General features: G+C 38.7%; 1 protein-coding gene across 2 annotated transcripts in view; it reads left to right on the top strand.

Annotated features, from left to right (window-relative positions):
• Nucleotides 1-15,151, top strand: part of gda (guanine deaminase) — a 98,581-nt gene that overhangs the window by 11,152 nt on the left and 72,278 nt on the right. For both annotated transcript variants that reach the window (XM_051928373.1, XM_028802344.2), the window contains exon 2: nt 9,503-9,591. In XM_051928373.1, coding sequence (XP_051784333.1) covers nt 9,503-9,591 — 89 coding nt within the window. The remainder of the gene's footprint in view (nt 1-9,502; nt 9,592-15,151) is intronic.

The raw sequence follows: 15,151 nt of genomic DNA on the forward strand, positions 1-15,151 counted from the left end.
GAGTCAAACGCAAGCGCCACATAGCACACGAAACGGTACGCACACAAAAAAGAGGATTCAGACCCACGACACACAAACACCCCCTCCACTAACAGAGATAAAAAAAGTGAGGCAACGCGCCCCTTGCACACAAAAAAAAAGAAGTCAGACGCGAGCGCCACACAAACCCATTGCACACGAAACGGGACAGACTACGGACATAGCACACGAAACATACACAAAAAGGAGGATTCAGACCCACGACCACACTAACATAAATAAGAAATGAGACACAAAGCCCCATTACTGAACGAACCATCCGTATTAAACATACGTCATCTGAACACGTTCAAATTATGCAGCATAGATCGATCTCATTACACTGATGCACTGTTAACCGTTCAACCACAGAAGAGGCTCCATATTAAACATACAAAAACGGGCAAGGCTCAATACAAACAATGAATGCCGTAAACTGCAACGGGCTTCTCACACAGCACAGGCAAATCGATTACAGCTTCAGAATAGCATGTCCCAAATACTGCACATACAACGACGCGCCTCTCAAACGGCACAAGCAAAAGATACACGTCAAGGACATCAACGACAGACACCTGCTAAACGATTGCGCCAGTTAGCTGACAACACGTTCAATAATGAGTCCACTATTCATGAAAATTTATTGGGATTAATGAATGTCATTTGCAATCATTGTCATTCACTTAACTTCCCTGAACAAACAACTGGCAATACAAGTAACGAATTTACACGTTGTTGTCCAAAGGGTCAAATTACACTGCCTCCTTTACATTCATATCCTGCATATCTACAGAACGATACGGCTCGAGTAACGGGACCACAAACACGAACCCACATGAAAAAAAAAAATACACGTCGGCACCTACAACGCGCTTTTGAAACCGCGGAAGAAAAAATGTCTCGACTCCAAAAGCACATGTCACTCCTTATTCAAAATCCACTATGAAAATGAACAGTAACAATGCACGTGATCTACAAACGTTGATGACTAATAATATTCCCTTTGGAGGAAAGCTACTTTTATTACGAGGAGATTTTACACAGTGCTTAACTATTGCTCCACATCCAATGCGCTCAGCTATTGTTCAGTCCACCTTAAAATACCCGGACAATTGGCATTGCGTTGATGAATAATAATATTCCCTTTGGAGGAAAGGTACTTTTATTAGGAGGACATTTTACACAGTGCTTAGCTATTGCTCCACATGCCATGCGCTCAGCTATTGTTCAGTCCACCTTTAAATACGCCGACGACGTCATACATAAACAACAAGAGACCAGACTGCAATACATATACAGGCGCGAGACCTGATTGCTGATAATACGAAGAAACGAACAGTCCACATATTAACAGTGAGTGTGATCCTCCTTATTACTTATCCATATTCCTAACGATAAAGATCAAACAAGTCATGAATTCACGATCACGGGTACAGAACGAGACTGCTCGAGTAACGGGACCACAAACACGAACCCGCATCAAAAAAAAAAAATAAACGTCGCTGCCTACAACGCGCTTCTAAAACCGCGGAACAAAAAATGTTACGCAGACAATTGCCATTGCTTTCAAAAGATACAGTTGGTACAAAACATGCGATGTCCAGCTCCCGCATATAACAATTGGTTATTACAACTGGGAGATGGTACACTCACCAATACAGATGTACTTCACCCAGATATTATTACAATTCCTCAACCCTTTATCTGCGACGACTTACTTACGGAGATATTTGGAACAGCGGTCTCATTAGACCAAATACCCCTTTTAACACAACAAACTATATTATGTCCAAAAATATTACTGTTGATCACATTAATAACCAGGTCGTTTCATTACTTCCTGGAGAGGCACACCTCTTTCTAAGCTCTGACAAAGTTGACTCTGATGAGGACAATGACCATCTTAATTTCCCCTTATAATATTTGAACACTATTAACCCAGCCGGATTACCACAACACAGTCTTAGCCTTAAAAACGGAACAATAATCATGCTATTAAGAAACCTTAACACTAAACAGGATTTATGCAATGGTACACGTTTAGTCGTCTACACCATGACACACAATGTTATTCAAGCAACAGTTCTTACAGGATCACATGCTAACAATACTGTTCTCATTCCTAGAATTGACCTTACAAGTTCTGACCTGGAATTACCTTTTACACTTAAACGGAAACAATTCCCCATTAAACCTGCCTTTGCCATGACCATCAACAAATCACAAGGACAAACCATGGACAAGGTTGGCATCTACCTATCTGCCTTCTCACAAGTTCGACGTTCATCTGACATTAAAGTTAAGGTCATAAATGCTCCATGCCAAGGAAAACTCATTCAAGGACAAGACACCATCTTTACTACTAATGTTGTTTACAAAGAAATTTTCCAATAAACCTTTACACGGTGCCAAACATTTTATTGTTTGCTTCCTATCTGCGTCATCTACACCTCCACACTATGCTATATCTCATTCATACATCACGCTCTTTGTAATTTCCCAACACCAGGGGTTGGCGAGCAAAGCGAGCAGGGGGCGGAGCCCCCTAGTGTAGGAAATAAGAGTCCCAAGGTCTTCTCACAGAGTCCCCTGGTGGCATCCATGGTACCCAGCAGGGCTGTGATACCGAACTCCAAAGTCCATGATGCCCTGCGGGAATCTGGGGCACCGTTAAGCTGTAGGGAAGTTGCCATCTAGCGCTTTGGGGGAGGCACTGTCCAAACATAGCTGCCTTCCCCCATCCTTACATCCTCTGGGTGTCCCGGCTGGGCTGAGCTGCTGGCCACCCCTTAAACTGGGCAGAAGCCACAGTTGGGCAGATATGTGGCAGATGAAGATTAATATACTGTGCACTGTCTGAGGCGTCTCATACCACAAACCTCAGATACAACTGCTTAGGATACAAGTTCTAGTCAAAATAGACTCTTTTGTTAACTACAGTGCCTTCACATAAGCTAATGTGCTAAAAGATAATACTGTAAATGTAATATCCAAATATTCCTACTCTTTCCTTCTCGTCCTTTCCAGGTGAGCTTTGTTCACCTCCTCTCCCAACTCTGACTCTCAGGTGAGGCAGAGAGGCTCCTTTCAGCCCCTACTGGGTGTTGTTATGGTGGAACACATTGCCTTCTTTGGGTCAGGGGGAACCCTCCAGCAGCATCCAAGAACACCACAGAGCTTTCTGTTTGAACTAAAACTCCCATGCAGCACTGAGGGTATCCAAATGGAAGCAGTAAGAAAGGGATGCTGCTACCCAGTGTACTGGGGGAAACACACATCCCTCAGAGGCAGTCTCCAACAGACCATTGATTATAATGGTAAGGGAACGCCCACTATCCTGACTGGTATGCCCGTCCATCCCTGACATCCATTATAGAAGATGAATATTAAGTTTTATACATATGAAGTAAGAAAATAAGATACAGTAACACAGATGGAAATCTGAAACTTGAAAGTGTACCTAATGAGACAGGGCTTAGGAGTCATAGTGGACACATAAACTGTGCACAGAAAGAAGTGAATAGTAGCAATTAAGAAGGCTAATAGAATTCTGGGTTACATCAACAACAATAGCAGCAACATTTATTTATATAGCACATTTTCATATACACAATGTAGCTCTAAGTTCTTCACAAGACATCAAAGAGAAACTTACATTTAAAAAAAGTAAGAATAGCAATAAAATTAAAAATAAGTAACAAAAGAAAAAATTAAGGCCAGATGGCCAGGAGGACAGAAAAAACAAAAAAAACTCTGGTTAGGCTGGAGATAAAACAAAATCTGCAGGGGTTTCGAGGCCAAAAGACCTCCCAGCCCCACTAGGCATTCTACCTAACATAAATATTTAATTTACATTTGTTTAGCCAACGCTTTTATCCAAAGTGACTAGAACATTTGAGATACAATTGGAAACATTTATTTTGTTTTTCCATTTGGAGCATAGGTGGGTGAAGTGTCTTCCTCAGGATCACACAGTAGCAGAGCTGGGATTTGAAGCCCACCTAACCACTGTTCTCACCACTCTAAATGTTCTTAGCCCAGTCCTGTTTGTTTTCAGGCTTCAAATGATAGGATATGATGAAGTTGGTCTTGTGGACAGCTGAGACACCCGTCTTCATTACATCATCACAGGTGGTTGCATGGTACCTTGATCAGGTGGTGGTGGTACAGATTCGCACCACAGAAGTACCAGAAAAAACAGCAGAGGATAGTAGAGATTAGTAAAGATTGTGGATTCCCTAAAAATCTTCCACAGTCTTTTAAGCTTAGCTCTTGGAATTATAATCAAACCTCTATTTGAAGATCAAAGGGTATGACTTGGAGTGTAAGGGGGCAGGCATTCCAAAATATAGGATGGAGCAAAATTATTTAAGGCTTTATAAACCATTAGTAGTATTTTAAAGTCAATTCTGAATTACATGGTTAACCAATGTAATGACTAAAACTGGTGAGATGTGCTCAAATTTTCATTTTCTAGTTAAGATTCTGGTTGCTGCATTTTGTACTCACTGCAGCCAATTGATGACTTTCTTAGGTAGTCCTGTTAGGAGTGCATTACATAATGTAAACGACTAAACACAAAAACGTGATCTAATTTTCCAATGTTTTGTAAAGTTATAAGTGGTCTAATTTTTTCTATATTCCTTAAGTGAAAAAATGCAGTCCTAGTAATCTGGTTAACATGCGATTTAAAGTTTAGGTCAGAGTCAGTGATTACCCCTACATTCTTTACCTGCACCTGGACTTTTAAACCTACCAGTTTGAATTTATTTCTAATACCCTCGCTATATCCAAGTTTGCCAATCACTAAGATTTCTGTTATTTAGTTTGAGAAAGTTTCTACTCATTGAATCAAAAATACTGCTAAGACATGGGATCAGAGAGCCAAGAACGTCAGGGTCCTCAGGCGCTATTAATAAAAAAAACTGTGTGTCATCTGCATAGCTGTGGTAGCTCACCTTGTACTTTGAGATAATCTGACCTAATGGAAGCGTGTAGATTGAAAAATGCAGCGGACTGAGAATAGATCCTTGTGGTACACCATATAAAATATCATGGGTTTCCAAAGTACAATTACTACAACTAATAAAGAATTTTCTACTTGTTAAAAAAGACTGAAATCAATTTTAAAACACTGCCAGAGAAGCCCAGTCATTGTCTAAGATGATTTATAAGAATACTGTGGTATATGGTATCAAATCTGCACTCAAGTTTAAGAGAACAAGACAGACATATGGCCTCTATCCTCATTAACCCACAAAACATTTATTACTTTAACCAGTGTGGTTTCTGTACTATGATTTGTTCTAAAACCTGAATGACACCTGTCAAGAAAAGAATTGTTAATCAAATAATCATTTAGCTGCTTAAAAACAGCCTTTTCCAGAAGTTTACCTAAGAAAGGCACGTAAGAAATTGGTCTAAAGTTGTTGAAGACAGAGGGGTTGTTTTTCTTGAGCAGGGGTTTAACAACTGCCATCTTTAGAGAGTCAGGGAAGTCCCCTGTATCTAATGATGAATTCACTATGTCATGCACATTATCAATAAGGACAATTCAGAAAAAGCTTGTTGGTACATAACACAATGTTGATTTATTGTGGAAGGGTTTTGAGCTAACCCTGTCCTAAAACACTGATTCTTTTATTCCCACACCCAAATTCCTTGTTATGTAAATTCACACATGTGTCCTCAACTGTTGTTCTCTTACCCTTGAACTCACCAAGCCTGGAAGGAGTCATCACCTTTAGGTACAATACACTTGCACCAGGGCCTTGGACGGAATTCACTCAGAATTGACTGTTAATGTGCTTCAGTGTCCCTATTGGAGAATATCGCCTCCTATTCTCTATATCCCAGATGGCAAGATAGAGCAACAAACAAACAGAGGGCATGTTTGAACTTTTATTCCATCATTACAGCTCTTTAACATTGACATATTTAAATGTGCCAAAAGTAGAAGCCAAAAGCAAATGGACACTATACAACCTAGACATTTCAGGAGCTGTTATAGACTATGCTGGCCTAAACACCCCATGTGTGTCAACGTTCAGTCTTTTAAGATTGCATTGCTGCATCTCACAGCATGGGCCTTCTTGGTGGCTGTGTTTTTCCTGATTCTCCTTCTTTCTGGTTCCCTCCTTTTCACTTGAATTGGCTAAGTTTTTAAAGCTTGTTATGGGTAAGGTGAATACCCATAGCCCCTCTCTATCTAATGTCATGTTGACAGACCAATTTAGCACCTGTTCACAAGGTATGCATGCACAATGACATCCGATGGTTCAAGAGATTAATTTTTTTAACACATGTGGAAAGTTCTCAAGAATGACAAATTTACTGTTTAAGGTTTTGATATTTCATCTTGCCAGACTGCCATTTTGCAGCAGAAGGTTTCATTTGTGGCAGTTTAACTTCTCTGCCTTCTGTCTCTAGTATTATTTCCTAACTTCTGTGATAAAAATTGTGGCTTTTACACAGATCATAAGTTCCAATAAAAAGAAAAGAACATACAGCTTAACATACAGTTTAACGTCATGAAATATTTTAACATTTTAAAGCATGTGAAATATAAAATAATAGAAATGCATTCCCCTCCTCTCCCCTCCCGATGCTACATCCCTCGGAACCTTTGTTGGCAGCCCCCCTGGGTTGCGTCAGGGCCACTTTCGTGGAACACCGGAGCTCATCTTGGTTGGGCTCTGTGGCCTCCGCCAGGGGGAGCTGCATAGAGCTGCATGGCTCAATGAGCCTGTCTGGGCGGGAGCACAGCTACACCCGGAAGTGCAGCCAGAAGTAGGTCAATGAGGACCTGCAGCACTTCTGGGTGGGCTATAAGAGGAGCCTGCAGCCACTACTCAGGGCGCCAGAGTTGGGAGGAGGAGGACGAAGCAGCCCTGGGAGGAGTGGAAAGAAGAGTGTGATTTGGGGTGATATTTCTTTGTATTTTGGGACTGTGTTGTGCCTGTGGGGTTCACAGGGAAGACGTGCCCCACAGGTGAAGAAAAAAATAAATCTTATTTGTTTATTTTACCCGTGCTTCCGTTGTCAGTCTGTGTTGGGTCGGCGCCAACCAAGCGGCAATATCACACTGTACAATGCGACTGTAAGATTTCATCTAGAATGTTGTGTGGAAACTTGATCAATAAACCTGATGTAACAGTACTAGTGAAAGTCTAAAGAAGAGTGACTAAGTGGATCTCAGGACTGTAGGAAATTAGGTATGAGGAAACATTAAAGAAACTAAATCATTTAAGATTTGCCCTGAACCAGCACTTTAAGGGACATAGAAACCATTTAAAACCACTGGATCCAAAAAAAAAACTAATAAAACTAATATTGTTTCTTTTAGTTTATTAAATTAAATAAGGAAACTATAAAAGCTGAATTTATTAAAATTCCAAATGATTCTTAATATAAAAGAAGCAAAAGTACAAAAAATATATTCAAATGAAAACAAAAATCCAAAAAAATCAAATACTCATCCAAATGAATAATCAAAAGTCCAAAACCCAGAAAACCAAAAGAAAAAGTCAAAAGAATGAAACTTGCAAGGTCTTTTTATGGTAATAATATTAATAATCACTTTCTTTCTATAGCACTTATCACAAAGTGCTTCACATGTAAGAGGCAATTCAATTAATTAAAACAAATAAAAAATAGAAAACAGAATAATGAAATAGTAAAACTAACATAAAACTAACAATAAAATCGATAATTGTAATTAATAAGCCAGTCATCATAGCTAAAACATAAAAATTGTCAATTCAATTCAAATGTTAGACAATAAAAGTAAGTTTTTAAAAGAGATTTAAAAGTTGCTAATGAGTCAGCTGCTCTAATATCCAGTGGTAGACTATTCCATAGTTGAGGAGCCATCACAAAAAATGCTTTATCTCCTTTTGCCTTCAATCTAGACTTTAGCACAGGCAGTAACCCTTGTTTTGAGGACTGTGGGGGTCTTTTTGTCTGAGTTATTAATAATTCAGAAATATAGTCAGAAGCCAGACCATTCAAAGCCTTAAAAGTAATCAATAAAATTGTAAAGTTATTAAATTTTGAAATTAACTGGTAGCAACTGGATTGAAGTCAGGACTGGGGTAATGCAATTCAGCTGAAGCCAGGCAAGAGAAGAGTAGGTCAATGTGGCAAACCAAGTACAGTATTATAATAATCTACCGTAGACAAGACAAAATAAAACCATGAATAACCTTTTCAGTATGTTCAAAAGATAAAGAAGCTCTGACCTTGACAGTCTTTATAGTTGATAAAAACTTGATTGTACTGGTTTGTTAACATGACATTCAAAATTTAGGGTAGGATCTACATTAAGTGTGAAAGAACCAAGTGCCTGTTTCATTGGGCTGTATTTTGCAGACAGCCAATTATCAAAATCTTAATTTTGTCAGGGTTCAGTTGAAAAAAGTTATATGCCGTCCAAATTCTTACATCACGCATGAAGAACTGACAAATTGGATGCAATGTTAGGCTTCATTGACAAATACAGCTGTAAATCATCTGCAGAACAATAATAGTTAATCATATGGCCAAATGACATGTTCCAGAGAAAGCCATATAAAGAAAATAAAATTGGACCTAAAATGGTATCTTGATATACCCAACACGTCATAATAGAAGAGGAGGAAACTGCAATAACAAAAGAAATCACAAACATTCTATTAGACAAATATGAGGACAACCAGTCCAATGCAGTTCCAAATATTCCAGTCCATTGTTTTAATCTACTAAGCTTAATGGTAGGAACAATAGTAACAAAAGTTTCACTTAAATCCAAAAACACCAAAATAGAGACAGCATCTTCACTCATTAAGAAATCACTGGTAACCTTAAGAAGGGCTGTTTCCATGTTATTATTTTCTAGGACTGGAGCTTCCTGAAAATATGATTTTTTTCCACCACCGCCAACATAAGCTTGGCTATGATATTTTTGTAATAATTTACATAAAAGCTGAATTTTGGAGATTGGTCTGTAATTATTGCACTGTTTTTTTCCAAGTCTCAAATAGAATTTGTTAAACTCACTAACAAAATTGCTGTTAAATAATAATAAGTAAACAAACTAAAAGAACAAACAAACAATGCTTTCTGTAATTTAAATATTGTTAATGTACATGTATATTTTTTCATAAATTCAAAAATTTTTAATTTGTTTTACACTGTAACTTTATATTATGAGTGATGCATAATATTCAACTTGGGAAGGAATGTAAATGATGACCACTACAGTTGAGACTGTAAAAAAAATGCAATTATTTTTATTTCTTGTCTGGCACCCCATCCCAAAATGTCAAACTCTGTCCATGTTTGTAATTTATATTTTTACATATTGAGCTCAATTTGGAATTTTTTTATTAAGCTGCCTTTACAACACTTACAATTGGTGTAAGTAAAACTTAGCTGAAGTTGCTTATAGATTATAGGCATGAATTATTTGAATTTATTTGTAACCATAACTATTCCTTATTTTCAGATTGCATTCATTGAACCTGGTGACCAAGAAGAGATCCTTTGTGATAAATGGGGCTTTAGCAGTTCAGATGTCAAATCTCTCCAAGACAAGTGAGCGGCTATATCTCTATCTGTAATATTGTTGACTGATGGTTTTTTTTCTAATAAACAGTTATGAATCAGACTGTGTTGATTTAAATTTAGTGTGTAGCAGGAAATGATTCATTGCCTACAGTCAACCGTAATATATTTTGTGTGCAACCATCACAACTACTGATTAACAGAGAGGCATACTACTTAAAATCATTTAGTTATTAGCCCATGATATAAAACAATATTCAGTAGTATTTGGAAATGTTTTGTGACATGCCTTCTGACCCTTTCCATCTTTCAGCCAATATACAATTTGTTTTTCTATCTTTGAATGCATCAGTTGTCTAGGCATAAGAAATGGATACAGTAATTTAGGTAAGTCTACAGTATGTGATTACTTCAGCATTTCTGTACTTAATCTATGTGACCAGGTCAGAGTCATGTAGAAAGCCAGCTGTGAACAGTAAAGTGTCAGCCTTGCAGTTTTACAGTATAGCCCTTTAGCTGTTGAGTTAAGTGCTGCTTACTGCCTTTAAAAAGTAAAAACTGCAAAAAAAAAATGAAATTCTTGCATTGTTTTACTCATTAAAATATGTCTCCAAAGAGGACAGCCACCCCCTTCAGATTTTTTTTTATTATTATAGCTGTTAGTAATTACTATTTAGTCATTTTTCTTCTGTCCTTCCATTACTTCTATTTATTTGCCTAAAATTATATACTAGCAGTTGATATCCATTGTTTTTTGCCAGAAAATTCACTATAATTTTATTTTACTTATTCTTATTTAGCACATCATTGGACAAGTTAAAATGCAATCAAAATAGTATATTTCAATTAACACCAAAAAAGTTCAATCCTCCTTAATAAAAGAACAACTGTCTGTGTGTGCGACTGTGTTTCTGTGTGTCCATCCGGTTTCTATGTCTTTGTTATATGGTATTTGCTATGGAATTCATAACAGCAGTGCTAATGTTTGTGATGCACCATCTGTTAGAATGAAAAATGCAATGCATTTTATATTTACATGGATTACAAAATACATTCCAATAGATGGTGCACTGCAAATGTTAATGCCTGACCAACAGGAAATCAGCTTATCCACCTCAAAAAAAGTGTCTGTGTATGTCTGTCTGGTTGCTAGAGTTATGGAGAGAAAAAATAAAATGGGCAAAACATGTACAAGAAGGGGGTAAAAAAAATCAAAAATGATAGTAAAAGTACAAGATAAGGGTCTAAAAATAAGAAAATAAGAAAATTGGTCTTATTGGCCTATTCTGTTGTATTCTGTACATGCCAGCAACAGCAGCGTGGTAGCAACTTTCTTCCACCCACTCAGGCCAAATGAACAAGATTTGTAGATGTAATGCTAAAAACTAATATGAGGGACTTTCAAAAAGTTTCCGCACTTTTGTATTTCCCTTGGAAATGGTGAAGGCAGTAGTAGTAATTGGGCATTAAAAAGTTGGTACGATGCTGGGAAAATTGCATCGCAAAGGAAGGTGACTGTGTAGAATAGTGATGTAATTTATTTTTGAAATTCTTAATAAACTAGGGGGCTTCACCCCCTGCTCGCTTCGCTCGCCAACCCCTTTCCCCGCCTGCCAGCGCCATTGTGAAGAGGGGGGCTGAATGCACCCCAAGGAGACGTGGCCGCTCCTCCGAAACCCCTCTTAAACAGTGATACAATGGGAAACAAATACAGTTTTTATTTTTACCTTCTCTTTACTCGATCAGCTGGTGGCTTGCTGCTGCTGCTGTGCCATGTGATTTGCACTTCACTCGCCTACCCCCCAACACGAGCACTACGCACCTTTGTGAAGATGGGGGCTGAACGCACTCGAAGGAGACGCTGTCACTCCTCTGAAACCCCTCTTAAACGGTGATGCATTGGGAAACAAATAACAGTTGTTTTTTTTTTTTTTGCTCAATCAGCTGCTGGCTTGCTGCTGCTGCCATGTCGCGTGATCTGCATTCCATCTTTCTTCTCCCCCAGAGAACACTATTCTAGCTCTTTTCGTTGTTCCGTTATTTCACCGAGTAATATTTTCTGTTTGTTTGCGCTAATGCGATCTTTACTCTCCTTTTTTTGAGACTTTTGAATTTTCCTGCTTCCATTATCTCTAACCTGCTCTGCATGTGTATCATGGTGCTTGCTTCCAAAGGTTGTAAGTATGATGTGACTTGACCATCTCACGGGATATGAAAGTGTCTCTATCTCTCTTCAAAATATCACGTCTCGTCGCAAGTTTTTTTTTTATAATGGAGAGATACAGTTAAAAAAAAAGTGTGGAAACTTTTTGCATGTTCCTCGTAACTTCATGTGGTGGGTAATGGATGAGTGAAAAGTAATGATAAATCGACTCACATATCAGGAAACCAAAGCCCCAACACGACAAGGTTAGAGTCACTAATCTACGTCAATGCATTAGTGACCACTTCTGCATTTTCCCAGTAAAACACTGATGTGTTCGATGAGTTGAGGTCAAGATGAAGTGGCAAAAATGGGCTGTCCTCTCTGAAGAAGAACAGGTTGCTGTGAGGGAAAGGGAGGCCAGGTATCAAATAATAAACATTGACTGCTTAGATTTCAACCTGTCTTATATGGGTAGCACAGTACGTATTATCATAATGATGATGGTACAAGCTTTATCCTTGTTGGTACTCCACAAATTAGAAACACAGTCTTCAAACAGACAATTACCAATCCTACAACTAAAGAAACAACGTACAGTAATCCCTCACTATATCGCGCTTCGCCTTTCGCGGGTTCACTCTATCGCGGATTTTATATGTAAGCATATTTAAATATATATCGCAGATTTTTTGTTGGTTCGCGGATTTCTGCGGACAATGGGTCTTTTAATTTCTGGTATATGCTTCCTCAGTTGGTTTGCCCAGTTGATTTCATACAAGGGACGCTATTGGCAGATGGCTGAGAAGCTTCCCAACTTACTTTTCTCTCTCTCTCTCTTGCTCTGACATTCTCTGCTCCTGACGGAGGGGGTGTGAGCAGGGGGGCTGTTCGCACACCTAGCCGATATGGACGCTCGTCTAAAAATGCTGAAAGATTACCTTCACGTTGCTCCCTTCTGTGCAGTTGCTTCGTGAAGTGACATGCTGCACGGTGCTTCGCATACTTAAAAGCTCGAAGGGCACGTATTGATTTTTGATTGTTTGTTTTTATCTGTCTCTCTCTCTCTCTCTCTCTGACATTCTCTGCTCCTGACGGAGGGGGTGTGAGCTGCTGCCTTCATTGTAACTGCTTTGTGCCACGGTGCTTCGCATACTTAAAAGCCAAACAGCCCTATTGATTTGTTTGCTTTTCTCTCTCTCTCTGACATTCTCTGCTCCTGACACGCACTCCTTTGAAGAGGAAGATATGTTTGCATTCTTTTAATTGTGAGACGGAACTGTCATCTCTGTCTTGTCATGGAGCACAGTTTAAACTTTTGAAAAAGAGAAAAATGTTTGTTTGCAGTGTTTTAATAAAGTTCCATCTTCTTAATTAGTGAGCTGTTTTTGCTGCTGATTAACTTATTTTGCCTTAGTTTTAATTGACGTGATTCAGACCCCTTAGTTGTTTCTTTTTCCTTAATGAGCAGCCAAACAATAATGAGACACAAAGCAAGCCACCACATGACCAGGGGCCTCATGTATAAACGGTGCGTACGCACAGAAATGTTGCGTACGAACCTTTCCACGCTCAAATCGCGATGTATAAAACCTAAACTTGGCGTAAAGCCACGCACATTTCCACGGTAACTCATTCCTTGGCGTACGCAATTTATCCGCCCGGTTTTGCAGACTGGCGGCACCCAGCGTCAAAGCAGTGCTACTGTTCCTGTGTGATCACCCTTTCTTTCTTAGATCCACATTCCTGGCGCGGCTTTATAAATACACTGAAATTAACTGCATATTGTTTATTAGTGTAATGCATCTGATATAATTAACCTGTAGCAATATAATGGTCCAGGGAATAGCCATCGTATTCCAAATACCATAACTGCTTTAGCGTTGTAACTCTCACTGCATCTTCTTTCAGCTGCTCCCGTTAAGGATTGCCACAGCAGATCATCTTTTTCCACATTAATCTCACTGCACCACTCGGAGTATTTATATCACTGTATCTGAGTGGGAAATTACAGCAGCAGCTGATCGGAAAGAGAATTATCGGTACACAGCATGAAGCAGATGCTGCCTGAGCCACAGCAAAACGCTTTAGTCCCTGTACGGACTTCGCGGTTTAGAAACAGTTTCATCCCAAGAACTCTAAACGCACTAAATCAGTCCATCAAGTGCTCCTTTTAGAACTGTTTGTACTTATAAGTACAATTACCCCACTGTAAACTTGCACTACAGTTATAATATTGCACAACCTGCGGCACTTTATAAAGCGCGTATTTACATATGATGACGGTATTCATTTCTAAGACGAAATGCAGCAAAACATGTTGATTATATTATACAGATAAAACTTTAACTTCATTTAAATAATCTGTATTGTTAATAATTAAACATGTGAGGACACGGTGCCGCAGCGCTAGCTAGTTCAGTAATTGTTCCTGCCTTGCGTTGTATTCTTGCTGGTGCTGACGCGACACTTGGTAGATAGACGGATATAATAATTAAACACTGACTACTCAGATATTTCAATGTTCCTTAAAAGTTTTGAAGAATCGAAGTTCTAAGCTTACAGATGGCTTCACGTCTATTACATAGCTTATTGTGTAGCGATTGAGTTTTTGGAGAAAGAAAAGTAAGGACAGGAATTGGAGGTTAGTACTTTTGAAAGAGACAGTACTGCTGTGATAAATTATGTCATTGAAGGTCGCGCATGGCGCAGCAAGCCTCTTGCGTGAGATATGAACAAGCACTGCGCCACCGTGTTCCCATGTTTAATAACATGCTTTCATTCCTATCATCATGAAAAAGATATCACGTATACATCTCAGTATTTTAATTATTCAGAGAGCTGTAATATCACGAATGTAATGGATTATGTGTCCTGTCGGAGAAAGAGAAAGCCCGTTTAAAAAGCAGGTAGTGATTCATACACATAGAGCACATAGAAGATCAAATACAGAACAAAGCATTTAACATGCCACTTTAGTTACAATGGGATTTGAGAAACTAGTAAATTAAACGATTTTAAGATGAAGTTTATGATGTTCTACTTTAATGGCAAAATAAACTACGTGATTAAAGTGGAAATTTCGAGATTAAAGTTGACATTTCGTGCTTTTTTCCCCACTGTGTGCCTTTTTTTTGTCTGTACCCTAATAAGCTTTCATATGACACTCAGACGGTGGGATACGACTCGCTTTTTCACGGCGACTTTGATATGTGATTTCTTTTTTATTTCGGGCACTGTGCAACTTTGTGAACTTGAGCCTTCGAGTTTCTCCGACACTGTCACTCGATCAACTTCCTTTTGTTGATTGTCCCACTGTTTAAACCAACAAATTGTAGGTTTTTCCTTTGCCTCCACTTGGTATTCGCTGAAATTCTTATATTTTCCCCCGTGCTTTTCCCATTGTCTTTTCACAGAAGGCTATTTATATTGATTTGCATATTCAAA

Source organism: Erpetoichthys calabaricus, chromosome 5 (assembly GCF_900747795.2).
Source record: "Erpetoichthys calabaricus chromosome 5, fErpCal1.3, whole genome shotgun sequence".
Lineage (NCBI taxonomy): Eukaryota > Metazoa > Chordata > Cladistia > Polypteriformes > Polypteridae > Erpetoichthys > Erpetoichthys calabaricus.